The 18,074-nt window shown below is 39.3% G+C and overlaps 1 protein-coding gene across 1 annotated transcript in view; it reads left to right on the top strand.

Moving 5' to 3' along the window:
• The window catches only part of DMD (dystrophin), a 2,981,380-nt gene that overhangs the window by 1,225,779 nt on the left and 1,737,527 nt on the right, over positions 1 to 18,074 (top strand). Inside the window, exons 31-33 of the mRNA XM_040336499.1 lie at positions 10,462 to 10,572; positions 12,167 to 12,340; positions 14,684 to 14,839. Coding sequence (XP_040192433.1) covers positions 10,462 to 10,572; positions 12,167 to 12,340; positions 14,684 to 14,839 — 441 coding nt within the window. The remainder of the gene's footprint in view (positions 1 to 10,461; positions 10,573 to 12,166; positions 12,341 to 14,683; positions 14,840 to 18,074) is intronic.

The following is an 18,074-nucleotide window of genomic DNA, read 5'->3' as shown; positions in this document are numbered from 1 at the left end:
TCAGAACCACCACAATTTTAATCAAGTAATGGCTGTGCATCATCAAGGAGCAAGTGACTGACGCTGTGTTCAAATAACTCCTCCATGCCTGATGCTTGGACTATAGCAAGAGTAGCTGTGGACAAGGAGGCAGAATAAGCCACTCTGGCAGCTGCAGTAGACACTAGTCTTGGCTTGGGTGAGGGAGGATGAGGAGGTAGATGATGGTTTAGTAAGCCAGTCCACCACCTCTTCTGCATGCTGTGGCTGGATGACATGGGCAATATCACTAAACAGAGGAAATGATGCCCTGCCTAAGGACGGACCACGTCCCCCTTTTCCTGTGGACACATATGCTGCTAGCCCCCTCACTGTGCCATGGGAACATCTGCCTCTCCTTGTTGGCCCCCCAGACATAATGGAGGAGGGGGGCGATTTTTAACAAAATGTAATAAAGGTGTGGAAATGTGTACTTGGATGCACTTTAATCAAGGGAAAGTGGTGTTTGATGCACTTTAACTTGAGTACACACTACACAGACACACTACACAGACACACTCCACTGACACACTCCAATATATTGCAATAAAACTGCACTGATGCACTGCAATATACTGTGGTAAACATGCACTAACGCATTGAAATATACTACGTTAAATGTGGAGTAACACACTCAAATATACTGCATTAAACCCACAGTAATGCACTGATATATACTGCATTAAACATGACAGGTTGGCTCACCTGCGTGAACCGCTGTGGCTGTACATGGGATATATCGGGCGCGTGCCTGCTTTGTGCCCTAGGAGCGTGTCCGTGGGTCCGGCAGACTCGATATCAACCGGCGACCCATGATAATGCTGTACAGAGGCAGAATGGGGATCTGCCAGTGTAAACAAGGCAGATCCCCGTTCTGCCAGATGATATGTCAGAGATCTTCTGTTCCCATTGATCGGGAACAGCAATCTCTGTCATGTCCATGGTAGCCCACCCCCCCTACAGCTATAACACACCCAGGGAACACATTTAACCCCATTGTCACCCCTAGTGTTAACTCCCTCCCTGCCAGTGTAATGTATACATTGATCAGTGCATTTTTATAGCACCGATCAATGCAATAATGTCACTGGTCCCCAAAAAGTGTCATTTGGGGTAAGATTTGTCTGCCGTAATGTTAAAGTCCTGCTAACAATCGTAGATCGCCGCCATTACCAGTAAAAACAATAAAAAAATAAAAGTCCCTAAATCTATCCCATAGTTTGTAGATGCGATAACAAATCAATATACACCTATTGCAGATTTGTTTACCAAAAATATGTAGAACAATATATATCAGACAAAACTGATGAATAATTTTTACATATATACCGTATTTATCGGCGTATACCGCGCAATTTTTTGCCCTGAAATCGTGGGTGAAAAGGGCAAAATCGTGGGTGCGCGATATATGCCGATACCCGCTTCCCGCGCTGTGTTTGAACCACTACGCTGGCATATACCGAGCGCAGTACACTGGGGTATAGTCGGGCAGGCTCGGCTCCCCTCGCGGTCACATCCTGTGTGTCCTGTACGTCCTTTACGTGAGAGGAGCCGAGCCTGCCCGACTATACCCGAGTGTACTGCGCTCGGTATATGCCGGTGCAATGGTTCAAACACAGCGTGGGAAGCGGGGATCGAGCGGGGAGGACACCATGATGGCCGCAGAAGGATGCCAGACCGGACGAGGCCGCCGATGTACGCGATGGACGACGGGCAGGACGCGATGGACAACGGGCAAGACACCAATGAGGGGCATCCAAACTGTAAGTATTTTTTTTTCCAGGAATTTTCCTTCAAGTTCGGGGGTGCGCGCTATGAGCCGGGGCGCGTTATAGCCAGATAAATATGGTATATATATATATATATATATATATATATATATATATATATATATATATATATATATATATATATATATATATATATACATATATATATATATATATATATATATATATATATATATATATATATATATATATATATTTGGGGATATGTATTATAGCAGAAAGTAAAAAAAAAGTATTTATTTTCAAAATTGTCACTCTTTTTTTTGTTTATAGCACAAAAAGTAAAAACTGCAGAGTTGATCAAATACCACCAAAAAAAATCTCTATTTGTGAGGAAAAAAGGGCGTAAATTTTGTTTGGGTACAGCGTCCTACGACTGCACAATTGTCAGTTAAAATGAAGCAGCGCCGTATCGTAAAAATGGCCTGGTCACAAAATGGGTAAATCCCTCCAAGCTCAGGTGGTTAAACATGCAGTAACAGACAGATATATACTGCATTAAACATGTAGTGATGCACTGATATGTACCGTGTTAAATGTACAGTAATGCATGGATAAATACTTTGTTAAACGTACAGTAACACACTGATATATACTGGATTAAATGTGCAGTAACGAATGGATATATACTGCATTAAACGTGCAGTAATGCACTGATATATACTGCGTTAAATGTGCAGTAGCACACTGATATATACTAGGTTAAACATGCAGTAACACACTGATATATACTACGTCAAATGTGCTTTAATACACTGATATAGTGTCTTACAAAAGTGAGTACACCCCTCACATATTTGTAAATATTTTATCATATCTTTTCATGTGACAACACTGAAGAAATTACATTATTTTCCAGCACTCCTTTAACCCTCTTTTGGCATGGCGTTCACCAGAGCTTCACAGGTTGCCACTGGAGTCCTCTTCCACTCCTCCATGATGACATCACTGAGCTGGTGGATGTTAGAGACCTTGCGCTCCTCCACCTTCCGTTTGAGGATGCCCCACAGATGTTCAACAAGGTTTAGGTCTGGAGGCATGCTTGGCCTGTCCACCTCCTTTACCCTCAGCTTCTTTAGCAAGGCAGTAGTCATCTTGGAGGTGTATTTTGGGTCGTTATCATGTTGGAATACTGCTCTGCAGCCCAGTCTCTGAAGGAGGGGGCTCATATATACTGATGGCATATTGCCTTATGGAATCAGGAAGGATTTTTTCCCCTGCTGGATTGAATTTCGTCATGCTTTATTTTTTTCTTTTTGCCTTCCTCTGGATCAACTGTGGGCATAGGATTGTGTATATAGGATTGTATAATTTTTATTTCCCCTTCTATTGCTTGAGTGGAATGGACTTGTGTCTTCTTTCAACCTGCGTACTATGAGACCGGCGTTGTTTGACACGCGGTCCAAGTTTACCTCCATGGCTACACGATGAGATCTGGCAGAGCACACATACTGCACAGTCCTAACAACAAGACGAACAGCCATACCAGTATCCCCTCTCGCAGGCCCCAGCCATTACAGCTATTTGCATTCACTGGCTGTCAGCAAGTGACTGGAGGAACAAATGGATGGAGTATACAAGCACTGAGGAGTGGTGAGAGCCTCCAGGCAACTTTGTTAATTCATGTCTACTCCTTGCATCAGTGGAAGATGCCGTTAGTATTCAGGGTGACCATTGCTATTTTTTATGACTAAAGGGCTGGTTGATTCAATAGAGAGAGAGAACAGTCTATATCCTCAGTATGGATAGGTGCAAATGTGTGCCTCTAAACAACTTTATCAATCAAGTTAACATCAACCTGATGGGACCCCTGATGACATCAGACGTGCTGACTAAACGCGTTGGGTGGGATCTTGTGGACACATCACTTCCTCCATTTTGGAACACAGGTGGAGCGCATATTGGCGTGTTTTAGATAAATTGAATGTACTTCGCCATGTAAGGCATCCTTTTATTTTTCTATCGTTAATGGGAGACCCCATTTTCTGTGTATTGATACTGGCCCTGTGACCAGCTGAGAGGAGTATCATAAACGCAAATTTCCCTTCTCATAACTTTTGCGTTGAGCATGCAAGTTTTTTTCCCCGTCATTAAAAACTACACACGATCATTTTTCACGACGACAAAAATGACGACGTGAAAAACGTAGAGAAAAAATAGAGCAGGTTCTAATTTTTTAATGACCAATTTTCTCGTAGAGAAAAATGCTCTGGAGCCCCCACACGATCGTTTTTCATGACCAATTTAAAATATGGAACTTTTCTCATCATGAAAAACGGTTGTGTGTATGCGGCATGACTGGTTTAAAATAAAACATGCGATTCAGTTCGCATGCGCCGCGCTTTATAAGTTTTTCATTCACCCTAAACCACATCATTTAAACCGTAAATCCTTAAAGATAACAATGTATAAATGTGCTTTATAAAAAAAAATATTTCCAGCAAACAATTTAAAATAGAAACATGAAACATGGATCTGTTAAATAGTGTTAAATAGTGATTATACAGGTTGATTAGTTAAAAAAAAGAGCATGTCCTGGTTAATTAAGAGTTAACTCTCTGTGCACACTGTCAGCTGTAGCTCTCTCTCTTGCAAATCTGAGAGGGAATGCTGGAGAATAGATAGCTACTGTGTTACTTGTTTATTGTTGTTTTGGCTTAAAATGTTACATTAAATTCTCACTATGATTGTCTGTCAGAGTGATCATTCAGTGAGGAAGACTTCTGACTAGCTCCCAGTCATAGGATTTCACAGGCTGTGTACATTAGATGAGCAGAAGGAGATAAGAAAATATAAGATAGTGCAAGGCATACAAGACACATCCTGTGTACAGAAGGGGGGGGGGGGTATGGACGTTTGTAAGATGCCCAAGGTAGGTAACTGGATAAGTACTTGTATTCATTGATTTATCACAATTTATATAATCTATATCATCTACTTGGTTAGTACATATCAACGTCCAGTGGAGACACCTGGTGGAGTTTTTTGGTTTTACAATTGCATTTGATTTAAAGCACTTTATAGGAGTTGTTCATATATATCTTTTTCTTTTTTTCTATATTAACTGACACCAGGTTTGAGATCCAGATTGCAGTTTATAACCATTGCACTTTATCCAAACATTAAAATAGGATTTGTTGGTGAACTACTTATATTAATTTAGGAAGCATTGTCAAATATTATTTAACATTGGAAGTGGATGACCTCACTTTGTAAGACCTCATAGGCATCTGGGCTGAAGTATGGGATCTCTGGTGGGGCGATGTATGCTGCACACAGGTAGATGTCAAGCTGGGATGTGAGGATTGAACTGCCTATTCTTATCCAAATGTGTCTCTCTTCTCTTTAGTTGCTCTGATGCTCTCTTGTTGCTCCCCTTGTACCAGATTTATATTCCCCCTGTTTAATGTTTCCATCCCTCTGTACAGGGACCGAGAATTCCCTATAGCCAGTAGGTACTAGAGGTTCATCCTGTGCCCAGGTCCACGTTACCAGTAGGATTTGAATGTCAATTTCATGTAATTTCTGTTTAAAGTCTGGGTCATTTGCTTTGGATCCGAAGGCTGAAGCCCTGAATGTTCCAGCTACTCATAATTAATTATATCATTTTGTGTTTATATACCCTGTAATGAGCAAATTGCCTGGGACAGACAGAAGTTATGAGTGATTGTCACTGTCTTTATTACTTTTTGAACTTAGTCACATTAATTTGTTACCTAATGTGATAAGAAGGGCCCTTAACTCCTCCATTTCTCTACTTTGTGGTGTTTTTTTATGTCCGTCTTTCTGCTCTGGTGGTTTCCTCCATTCTTGCCATCTTCTTGGCCTGGTTTTTGGATGATTATATTGTTGCTTTTTGTTTTTTCCAAAATCTTTCTGTTCCTCTCTCCCTCTGTATCTAGCTCTCACTCCATCTCTCGCTCTGTGTCTCTCTCTTTGTCTCTCTCTGTCTCTCTTCATTTCTCTGGGTCTCTCTTCATTTCTCTGTGTGTGTTGTCTGTCTGTATCTCTCACTCTCTGTCTCTATTTCGCTCTGTGCGTTTTTCTCTCTGCCTCTCTTTGTCTCTGTGTTTCTCTCTCCGTCTCTCTCTGACTCCCTGTGCCTCTCTTTCTCTCTCTGTGTCTGTCTCTTTCTCTCCATGTGTCTGTCTTTCTATGTGTGTGTACCTCTGTATTTTTCTGTCTGTCTGTCTCTCTCTGTCTCTTTCTCTCTCTGTCTCTTTCTCTCTCTGTCTCTTTCTCTCTCTGTCTCTTTCTCTCTCCCTCTCTCTCTCTCTCTCTCTCTCTCTCTCTGTACCTCTCTCCTTCTCCACCTAGCTCTGCATCTCTCTATCTTTCTCTTTGTGTCTCTCTCTCTTTCTGCATGTGTCTCTTTTTCTCTGTCTCTCTCTCTCTCTCTCTCTCTCTCTCTCTCTATACGATAGAGAGAGAGAGAGAGAGAGAGAGAGAGACAGAGTGTCTTTTTTTTTTCCTGTAGGTGCATCTTTTGCTCTGTCTTTCTCTCTGTCTGTCTCTCACTCTCTGCCTCTCTCTTTCTCTCTCTATTTCACTCTTTGATTGCTGCACTACAGAAAAGCATGGATAAGCACTGAATTCCAGGAAAGCAGGTTATTGCTGTACATGCTAAAGCAGGAAACACACTGCACTGTGTATATCACTGGGCTGCATGTAAGCAAGCTCTGTGCAGTCAGGTGCTGGAGGGGGGTAGGACAAAGTTACAGAGGTACAGGGTGCGTGCCAGGACAGGGAGAGAACTGGAGCAAAGCATCATGGAATGATTGGAAAAACTTTTTCTAGTAGAAAAAAACACTGCGCAGAATAAACGTAAAAAATAAAAATTTGTGCTGCCAAGTACCAAAACATTTTAGATACAAAATTTAAAGATAAGTGAAAAAAAAGGGTGAAGGTACAGCGCTATAAAACTAAAACTAAATGTGAATTGAAAACCTGCATGGGAAGCGCAGGTTAATGTAGGGGGTAATAAATTAATAACACTAAAAAACAATCAATTAAATATGATCAATAGTATTGAAATAATAAAAAAAAAAATAATCTCCCGCTGTCTCTGCTCGTGTAGTTGGACGTGATGATGTCAGAATGCTAGCCACGCATCATCACGTCCAACTACACGAGCAGAGACAGCGGGAGAACGTGTGGAGGAGACGCCGAGACCTGACGCTTTGCAGCCAGTCGCTCTGGTTTCTATATGCATGCTAACTCAGCCCAAATGTGAGTGTACACAGTTTTATATTTGCAATAAATACTGCCAGTTGAAACGGTATCACGCTATGGGGAATTTTCTTGTACTTTTTTCCCTTTGAGCTGAGTTCTTGAGGCAACAGTGCGGGACCCATTCAGGATTCCCTACCATCCAGTCTCAGTGGGAGACTATAATAATTAACCTGAGTCCATTCCGACCGCTGTAGTGGTCATACAGTGTGGTAAGCGGACTACATTACTTTAACACCCGGGTGTCTTCTTTCTGGTGGAGAGTCTGTTCAGAATATATCTGGTGTCACACTTTGAATATTGCTTAACAGCGCCTTACTGGACCATTACCTGTGGACTTTTTTCACCCAATCATACGGCACCATAATTATTTAAAAAAAAAAGTTTTAACAATACAAAACATTTTTTTTTTATTTATATCTTTCAATGATATGTCACATATATTGTTTTATTTCTCATATATTATTTCAATACTATTGATCATATTTAATTGATTGTTTTTTAGTGTTATTAATTTATTACCCCCTACATTAACCTGCGCTTCCCGTGCAGGTTTTCAATTCACATTTAGTTTTAGTTTTATTGCGCTGTACCTTCACCCTTTTTTTTTCAATCATGGAATGATTGTCACACAAAGGAATCATTTATCAGTACCAAGTTAGATTGGGATAGAGGACAATACTCTAAATGTGTTTTTTTTTAAATAAGGAACGAAAATAACAGCCTTTCTTGGGGTGAGTGTAATGAAGGTCACTGAATTTTTATATTGTGCATAGTGCATTTTAGTTACATTGGTCCCCTTTACAAGAACATAGAACATTTTTTTAAAGGCTAACTAACCCTTTAATATAATCTTCTTCTGAAAATGCTAATTGTCTTTCTGACTCTGGCTCAAATTCTTCTAAAAACTCTTGGCCTAAACCATATGGGTCAGAAAAGTAAAGATAGAACTTATTTTTTTCATTCCCATAGGCCAGTGACTGAATTGTTTTCAGAAAAAGTTACTGTGGTTCAAACCAAGAATTATAAGTACCCTGTGATAATTATTAGCATATTAGGTAAACAACATGGTCTCACATCACACGTATGCACGCATAACGATGCATATTTAGAAAGGCTGTGCAAAAAATGATGATTCCAAACAACCAGTCAGAAACTGAAATGTTATCGGTTGCTGTGACAAAGTGTATTTAGCACACCATATTGGCTCTTTGCACTTCCATAACAAATAAACCTATTGGACCGTATCAAAAAGGGAATGAGGGGTAAGCTAAATCAATAGTACCAAGAAGACAAAAAGTCATACTGAATTATACATTTTATCTGACAAGCGGTGATTGCTTTTGGAAGAGGCTACAAATTCAGAATACATGACTCAGTAAACTGAAAAAGTCAGAAAATAATAAACAGACCACAATGCATACCTAGGCACCAGCTCTGATTCCGACTGCTATATTTGCTACTCTGATCAGAATCAAATAATGTGTAAACACTATTCAGAAAACTCAGAATAGATATGTTGCATTTACTAACAGGTACAGGAGATATCAGGAAAATACACAAAATATAATGTTAGTAGAAATGACTTTATATGCTGCAAAAATGTTGTTTACTGTGAAAAGTTTTCTCTTGTGTCTTGTTTGAGGTTTCCAAAGCAACAATATTTTTTGTGTACATCCTAGATTTATTTAATTACAGTTTAAATACAATATTTGGTAGATATTACAATTTATTGGAAATCGTTATTTCTGAAATACATCAAGTAAAGAACTTCATTTATAAAGGATGAAGTAAAAGTATAGATGAAAGATTAAATGTTGCTAGGATGTAGATCTAATGTAAATATTGGATGTAACGCTAATAATAATCAATAGTTTTTGTTAGAAAGAGTGATTTATATTTGCTCCTTTTATCAAAGCGGTTTAATACGTACAGTAGATAGAATTGGTAGGTGATTTTTCATCAGTTGTGACACATACTAATAACTAGACTAAAAACTGCTGGGTATTAGGCCCCGTACACACGGCCGAGGAACTCGACGTGCCAAACACATCGAGTTCCTCGGCCAGTTCAGCCCTGAAGCCGCCGAGGAGCTCGGCGGGGCGAGAGCTCCCATTGAACAACGAGGAAATAGAGAACATGTTCTCTATTTCCTCGCCGAGCTCCTCGTCGGCTTCCTCGGCCGAAATTGTACACACGGCCGGGTTTCTCGGCAGAATTCAGCCAGAAACTCGGTCGGAAGCTGAATTCTGCCGAGGAAACTGGTCGTGTGTACGGGGCCTAAGACTTTCGTGGAAGACTTGAGCCACATGGGACTAAAAAGAAACCCAAGCATGGTTGCTGGTACCTTATTGGTAACAAAAAGTTACTACTGTTAGTTTATTACCCCCCCCCTCCTTTCTACATTAGAGATTTAAATAACTTCAAGCATTCAAACCATAATTTCTTCATATTTTTATTTATTTTAACAATATGGTAAGGATACACTTCAGAGGCTTCATTTTAACTACATTGCATTGCTTTAGAGGCAAAGGGTACTATTGAGATCCCTTTTAATTGTAGGCAAAGCAGGGGAAACATAGTCTTAGCTGTGTTTTGAATTTGAATTTATGTTTATAGTAGCATTGCTTTCAAATGCATCATTGATAAATAATAAATATCTACATGCACCTTTAAAGGAGAAGTACAGTCACAGCTCATTTGGCTGTACTTCTCCTGTGGATTACAGGAGTGCAGTTCGTACTCATGTGACCCATATTCAGCCGACAGTGAGCTGAAGCCTGCTGTTGGCTGACGTCACAGAGCCTATCCAGGCTAGAGAAAGATTACGACCTGGACTGGCCCCTGGTTCAGCCACTGAGAGTCTAAGTCAGCCACTCCCACCCCCTCCACAGCCCAGCACTCCAGGGAGCATGGGGAGGAGGGGGAGGAGCAGAGATCGGTGACTGTCAGTCACCAGCTCTCTGCTCACAGAGCACTAAGAACTGAGCAATCAGTGGTCTTTGATTGCTCAGTTCTCAGACTTAGAGCTGGTGGGGAACAGATGCAGCATCAGACCAATGCTTCATCCACCTAGGTAAGTATGATTTCTAAAAAAAAATTCTCTTTTAAGCTCCCACTGAGCCCAATGAGCATATGACGTAGACTACATTCCAAATGTAACCAAACAATGCAATCAGTTTTTATACAGCTATTCAGATCCACCCTCAATAAACTACCTTCGCATTGGTGTTTGAGGCATTATACATTAAAACAACTAAGGATACATTTTACACTTATAAAAAATCTCATAAAATACAATTCTACAAAACAATTTCCCATGTCAACATTTTACTTCCTATATTGTTACTTCTAGTTGTTACCTAATTTCTAGATAATACATACTGTATGCAACATAACCTAATGCTAATCTTTTTTCTATTAGAAAATACAGTCGGAGTTATTAAGCCATGAGATTAGTTTGGATGAGATGAAAAAGAGAATCCAAGGAAAGGAAATGTCTAAAAAAGTTCTATTGCAGATTGAAATTTCTCAGGTAAGTATTTTAATATTGTTAAAAGTAGGAGATACAGGCAGTGCTTTAAATATATGTAAAGATGTAAAAGAGGGTACATACTGTAATTCAACTTTTTCAGCCTGTGTGTTATTTTAGAGATTGAGAATATTTTAATTTCTATTGTCAATCACTTGAATATGAACAGTATTAGGTTATCAAAGCCTAACTAGTTTGATCCCTCCAAGCTGGCACTTGACTAACAGGATAAGTTAAATAATAAAAACAAATTCACAATATATATATATTTATTATTTTTTGTATTAGGAGCCTTGAAATAATTGCACCAGCAATCAGCAGATCGCTGATGCCATGCAGGTCTCCTGCACACAGTCAGTGTATAGGCTTGCCAGTACATCCTTATAATTAAGCTTATACTCCTGACATGGAGACTCAATGAACTACCACAGCGCTGTGGTAGTTCATTGAGAACTACCTGGCCAGTTTTTGCGATTCGACACTGTGTCGCTTTACTGACAATTGCTCGGTCGTGCGATGTGGCTCCCAAACAAAATTGGTGTTCTTTTTTTTTCCCACAAATAGAGCTTTCTTTTGGTGGTATTTGATCACCTCTGCGGTTTTTATTTTTTGCGCTATAAACAAAAATAGAGCGACAATTTTGAAAAAAAAAATATATTTTTTACTTTTTGCTATAATAAATACCCCCAAAAAAGATATAAATTTTTTTTTCTCAGTTTAGGCCGATACGTATTTTTGTACATATTTTTGTTAAAAAAAATCGCAATAAGCGTTTATCGATTGGTTTGTGCAAAATTTATATCGTTTACAAAATAGGGGATAGTTATATTGCATTTTTATTAATATTTTTTTTTTTACTACTAATGGCGGCGATCAGTGATTTTTTTCATGACTGCGGAATTATGGCGAACACATCGTACAATTTTGACACATTTTTGGGACCATTGTCATTTTCACAGCAAAACATGCAATAAAAATTTAAGTTTGACCTCATATGTTTTTCTAACTGTAGTGGGGCGGGGCTGGATGTGTGACATCATTGATCGCCTTTCCCTATATCAGGGAACATACGATCAATGACAGCACCACTGTGAAGAACGGGGAAGGTGTGTTTACACACACCTCTTCCCGTTCTTCAGCTCCTGTGACTGATCGTGGGACTCCGGCGGCGATCAGGTCCGCGGGTCCTGCGGCCGCAGAGCTTCGGACCGGGTCGTGGGCGCGCGCGACCCACAGCTGGGCACTTAAAGAGGACGTACAGGTACGTGCTTGTGCCCAGCCGTGCCATTCTGACGATGCATATGTGCAGGAGGCGGCCCTTAAGTGGTTAAGCACAACTTGAGCATTCAAAGATGTGAATGTTCCGGTGGTAGTTACATCTGGTCCTTTGTGGCAAAGCACTAGGTAATAAGATAAAGTAAAGTAAGACAAAACTGTTTTTCAAATATATTGCTTTAAATTATCAATGTTTGTGATTTCATGAAGATGTAGATGAACACAGGAACATGTGACTGGTTTAATAAATGCTTTTTATTATTTGTTTGCATTTCACATCTTTTTTTCTATATGCTTTATATTGTATTATGTAATATTCCAGAAAAAACTACAAGAAGTTTCCACTAAGTTTAGATTATTTCAAAAACCAGCAAATTTTGAACAGCGTCTTATAGAATCTAAAAGAATTTTGGATGAAGTGTCCTTTGACTTACCAATTCTGGATATGGAGAGTGTTGAGCAGGATGCAGTCCAAACGCAACTGGATCACTGCATGGTAGGTTTAATTCTGATACAATAAGGAACAGTTGATGCTATTCAAATGTATTATTTAGTGTAGCAACAATATTGGTTAGAGATTCGACTTGCCTAGGTATGAGCAAATATTTTAGCGATTTTATCTTGACTCTTAACCTTGTTGAAAAATTTAAACCAAAATGCAATGCAAGCATTCGGTAACAATACTTTTTTTTGGCATCAACCAGGCTGTTACTATTATAGACATTGAACAGGGACTGTAATAAGTACCAATCATTATGCTAACTGTATTTTATTGTTAGAATGTTCTGTTTGCATTTATGTTTAAAACGTTTGTTATCCATACACACATATTCTTTGTCAGTCTTTGTCTCCTACAATTCTTTTACAAATTAAAATAAAAACGAAAATTGTAGTGAATGATAAAATGACCTGTGCCAATATCTACACCTAATTGATATATTGTTGCTGGCATTAGCAATGTTATATCTCTTTATTCATGATAACACTTTATCTTTGTTACATCCTGTTTATTTATTTGTAGTTCTAAAAGACGCTTTCAGATCGCTTAACGTGATCCAACAGTTCACCATGGTAGTTATTTGTATAATAATTCGGACCATAGCATTTGAATATAATGTACACACGTTGTATACATATTCTTATCATTTGAAATCCTTAGTTGCTGCAGCCTATATACTATTGTAATATGAAACTTTGTGGTTTTAACTAGTGTATTTCTCAATTATTGTGCTTAATGAAGCAGCGGACGACAAATGTATATTTAATCTGTTTGTTTGTGAGGTCATTAAAGGGTCCAGTAAGCATAGCCAGGGGTAAATTATGCAAAGCATTTAGGCTTAGGATGAGTTTAAAATACCATCTCCCTTTTTACGCTGTGGCTCTGCAAATCAAGTGGTAGATTATGTAGATTGTTTTAATTAAAACTTTATGAATTGTTGATGTTAAATCAATACTATTTTATAGATTTGAAGTAATATACTAAAATTTTGTAAAGTTTTTTTTTTTGTTAGGTAATGCACATGAGCAGCCCTCAGCAAAAAAAAAAGCAATAAACTTTATTAAAAATTCACCTATTACAGTTATTCTACCTGATGCATTATTAATATTATTATTTCTATTAATTTCTACTGTTTTCGAAAGTAGACCAAAAATTAGATTGACTGATTTGAGATTTACCGTCTTTATCCAATATTTTTTGCATATTCCATAAAGAATTGATTTTGTCTAATATGAAGAGGATTATTTTTATAGAACTGCTGATTTGTACGTTCTCATTTTGTTTAATGATGGTATTTAAATTTATTGCAGAACATAAACCAATGTTAATCTTTGGAAATATGTTTGTGGTTGAGATTATGAGGTTTTGTAGTACATAAAACACCTCTAAACAGTTTTGGTGTTATTTAAAAGTCATCAAACCTAAATATGCTCTGCTGATGATTCACTCCCAAAATCTGGTACATGGCATAAATAGCTGCTACATTTTGTATATTCCCTGGTAAAAATGTGATACAAATCTTGGCATTGTTTTTTTTTTATTTACATTTTGATTATGATACATGATTATGATATATTAAGATATGATGTAGACATCTGCTTTATTATATCAGCATGGAACAGCCTTAAACAAGCAGCAGTGTGTGCCTGTTAGGTGAATCCAATCCAACTATCACCACAGGTTGTGCTCCTTGCTGACATTATATTTTATTTTGCCCTGTACATATTTTTGAAAGATGCCCCCACTTTCCTCAGTAAAAATTGTATATGGAGCAATACTACAACTACAGGTGAAGCCAAACATTAAAAATGCAAAGTTGCACGTTGCTCGCTTCTGGGTTTTCTATTACATTATATCAATGAATTCAGCAATGCTGCTTCAACCTGCAAGAATAGGGGAATATTTTTTTACAGAAATTGTCTCAACCAATTAACCAACTCCAACATGTTGCAGTGGCTTTTTAAGAGTTTTTTTAGAATAAGGGATAAACCATGAGGTGGAGTAGCCACTGAAAGGTTTTACTGCATATAGTATAATAAATGTAAACAATTTGCTGCAATATGTATAAAACCGTCTGTGAATGAAGCATGGCTACAATCAACTGTGACCATGAGCATGAGCATTTATTACACAGAAAGGATTTTATTTGTGCTTGGTATAATTGTTTTAGGGTACACTGTGGGAATAGGCTTTAAACTATGTTTGGCAACGATTTCTAGACTAGCATGTTTTCTAACAATGTATACAGTATACAGTACTTGCATGCAATGTTAAGGGTTATTAATGTGATTAATAGCAATTCAGATGCCTCAAAATAATAACAGTTTTTCTATTTTATAGAAACTTTATAAAATTTTAAGTGAAGTCAAATCTGAAGTGGAAACAGTGATAAAGACTGGACGTCAAATAGTTCAGAAACAGCAAACCGAGAACCCAAAAGATCTTGATGAGAGGCTGACTGCATTAAAACTGGAATATAATGAGCTAGGAGCTAAGGTACCTTTTGATTAAATTTTAAATGCATAGCAAAGTGCATGTGAAATCATTGGGCTTATCTTTAACATAAGAGATGAGTGAAAATTGTAATCCTCTGGTGATTGTCAGAGCAGACCCCATTGCTCTCACTGGCATAATAATAAATTTGTAAAATACTTAACAGTTCACAATAATGCTCTATGGAAGTACCACACATCGAACAGCAAAAATAAACATATGCTTCCAGGCAGCACCCTTTCCTCACCTCCTTGGGGAACCCTGGTCTACTTTTAAAGACAAGAACCAGCTTCAGCAGCCCCCCATTCTGCAATACTCTGATGCCCCCTCCCCTGCATAACAATAACTCTACCCACATCCAATTTTAGCATACATACATTATAACTAATTTTAATGTCAATTTTTCTATGCATCTGAGATCCAAAAGAGTTAAAGGCTATTTCTTACATTGGACTTCATATTCAGATTTGGTAATTTACTGGAAAACAATGTTTGCATTTGTTTTCTTGTTGGAAAATAGACAGTCCAAGGTATCTAGTAAGAGGCATGGTGCGCTTTTTAAAGTTGTGTTTTTTGCCACAATTTTTTAAAGAAAGGTGAAAGTAAAAACAATTTTTTTTTTCTTAAACTTGTCATTTTGACATGTTATTTCTTATACACAGCATAAACATACTTAGAATTACACTACAAAAAAAACATTCTGCTACTCCCACAAAGTATGTGAATACCACATGTTTGTAACTTTTTCAAAGTGTAACCGCCTAGTGGGGCCCAACATCTGAAGAGCACCTTCAGGCATAAACTATGCATCTAAATTCCTGCCTGCATATCACATATTTAGAGGCCCTGGAGAATCAGGACTATGGAAACTAGGGGTGTTGAATATAATCGTCGAATCGGTGCATCGCGATTCGACGGTCCGCGATGCTGCATCGATGCATGCAACCCCAATAATCGGTTTGCCCCTCCTGGAAGATTGCTCCTAGCGTGTCATTTAAAATAGCCATTTTGTAATAAATTCCGCGTTAGAATCCATTAAGTGGCTGCCGCCGTATGTGCTTTTTAAATTATATGTAGATTCATACCTCATGTCTCCGTGTGTATATAACTGTATATGCTGCTGATCATGTGACTGCATGGTCCGGCCCGCCTCTCTCCTCTCTCCTCTCACATCCCTCGTCTCAAGTCTCTCCTGACGTCAGACCCACCCGCCTCTCTTGTGATCTGATAATTGTTTAGCTACAGATGGTGGGTGGGGCTGAGAACGGACGTCAGGAGGGATGTGAGACTTCAGAGGAGAGAGGCAGGCCGGACCATGTAGTCACATGAGGGGCATATACAGTTATATATACATGGAGACATGAGGTATGAATCTGCATATGTTTTAAAAAGCACATTACAGCAGTGGCCACTTAATGGATAAAGAGAAAAGAAATAAAGGTGCACCAGCCTCGTGTATTACCGTTTGACAGTTTAATAAATAAATGAGAAAACATAAAACTACTCACAAACAAGGTAGTGTAAAAGGCTTGCTGAGCTCTGATGAAGAGGCCTCTGTAGTCTTGAAACGCGTCAGCCGGCAGTGACACACCTCTTTTCTCCCCCATCCGGGATTGCGGCTCGAGGGGTATCCATTACCATACCGTTGTTGACAAGCCTTTTACACTATCTCGTTTGTAAATAGTTTTATGTTTTTTCATTTATTTATTAAACTGTCAAACGGTAATACACGAGGCTGGTGTGCCTTTCTTTCTTTTCTCTTTGTTCTCTGCTAGGATGTTCCCCGTCCCTGAAGGGCTGCAAGGCTTCTGTTACCAGTTTTGATTTTTGTGCAAATTCTCATGTGGAATATTGACTAACAGTCGGACAATCCACCCATGCGCAGGAGTTTGTGTGTCTTTTGTGCCACTTAATGGATTATAACGGCATTTATTACCACAGGTATTTTTATCAGCAGTGTGTGACTACTCCTACACATGCTCTGTCTGTGCCGGAATTTCTCTGGCTCTTTGCACATTCCACTATGTTAACTCCTAGTGTGCTGGAATGTGCAAAGCCCAGAGAAATGTCAGCACACAGCCAGTACAGTGAAACTCACAGGGCTGTTTGTCAGTTGTGGATTCTAATCCCTCCTGACCTCCCAGCAGCCACATGCTACAAAAAGTGTAGCTGCTGAATTTTATTAAACCGACACTCGCCTGGCCCACGGTCCATCGATGCGGCCGCACGGAGCCCCCCTCCTCTCTGCCGTCAAATCTACTGTGGGCACCTGGCCATGACAGTTACGGCTTCATGGCCGAGCACGCACTGCGTTCTTCCATTGGCCAGCCAATCTTCTGGGACCTGTGTTGTGTCCCAGAAGATCGCTGGCACGGAGGGGCCGCCTAGGGCAAGAGAAGTCACCTCCTAGGTGGCCGGGACAGTGGGATAGGAAGTCAGACTTTTAAGAGGTTAGGCCCCCCCCTCTAAAAAATGACATGCCAGATAATCGTAATCGAATTGTGAGCCCAGTGAAGATGCGCACCCCTAATGGAAACACCCACAAAATGACCACATATGGAAAAAAAAACACCCCACGGTATTTTCTCTGAGTCTTTTTTTAAGTTTTTTGGCAAAACGGTTTTTGAATACGTGGAAAGAAAATTGAAATGTATTTTATTGATGCAAAATGTGAGGTAGATGAGCCTGGCAGCAGCGTTCATGATGGACTGAAGTCTAAATGCCTATTTAGAGGTAAGCCAATGAAGAGGGAGTTGCAGTAGTCGAGGCAAGAGATGACCAGGTAGTGGATTAGAAGCTTTGTGGTGACATTGGTTTCTCAAGGGGCACATCTTGGAGATGTTGTGGAGGCTGAGGTGGCAAATTTTGGATAGCCATAGGATATGGGGCCAAAATATTACTTTGGAGTCCAGTATTACACCTAGGAACTTGGGGCCAGATTCACAAATGAGATACGACAGCGTTTCTCCTGATACGCCGTCGTATCTCTGTTTCTATCTATGCAACTGATTCATAGAATCAGTTACGCATAGATATCCCTAAGATCCGACAGGTGTAATTGTTTTACACTGTCGGATCTTAGGATGCAGAACCGCGGCCGCCGCTGGGGGGAGTTTGCATCGTAAACCAGCGTCGGGTATGCAAACTAGGAGTTACGGCGGATCCACAACGTTTTTTCATGTTCGCTACGTCGCCGCTAGTCTAGTTTCCCGTCGCAAAGTTAGTCTTTTTTTTGGTG

This window comes from Rana temporaria, chromosome 2 (assembly GCF_905171775.1).
Source record: "Rana temporaria chromosome 2, aRanTem1.1, whole genome shotgun sequence".
In the NCBI taxonomy this organism is placed as follows: domain Eukaryota; kingdom Metazoa; phylum Chordata; class Amphibia; order Anura; family Ranidae; genus Rana; species Rana temporaria.
The sequence above is the reverse complement of the archived record's forward strand: the minus strand, read 5'-3'. Positions and strand labels throughout refer to the sequence as shown.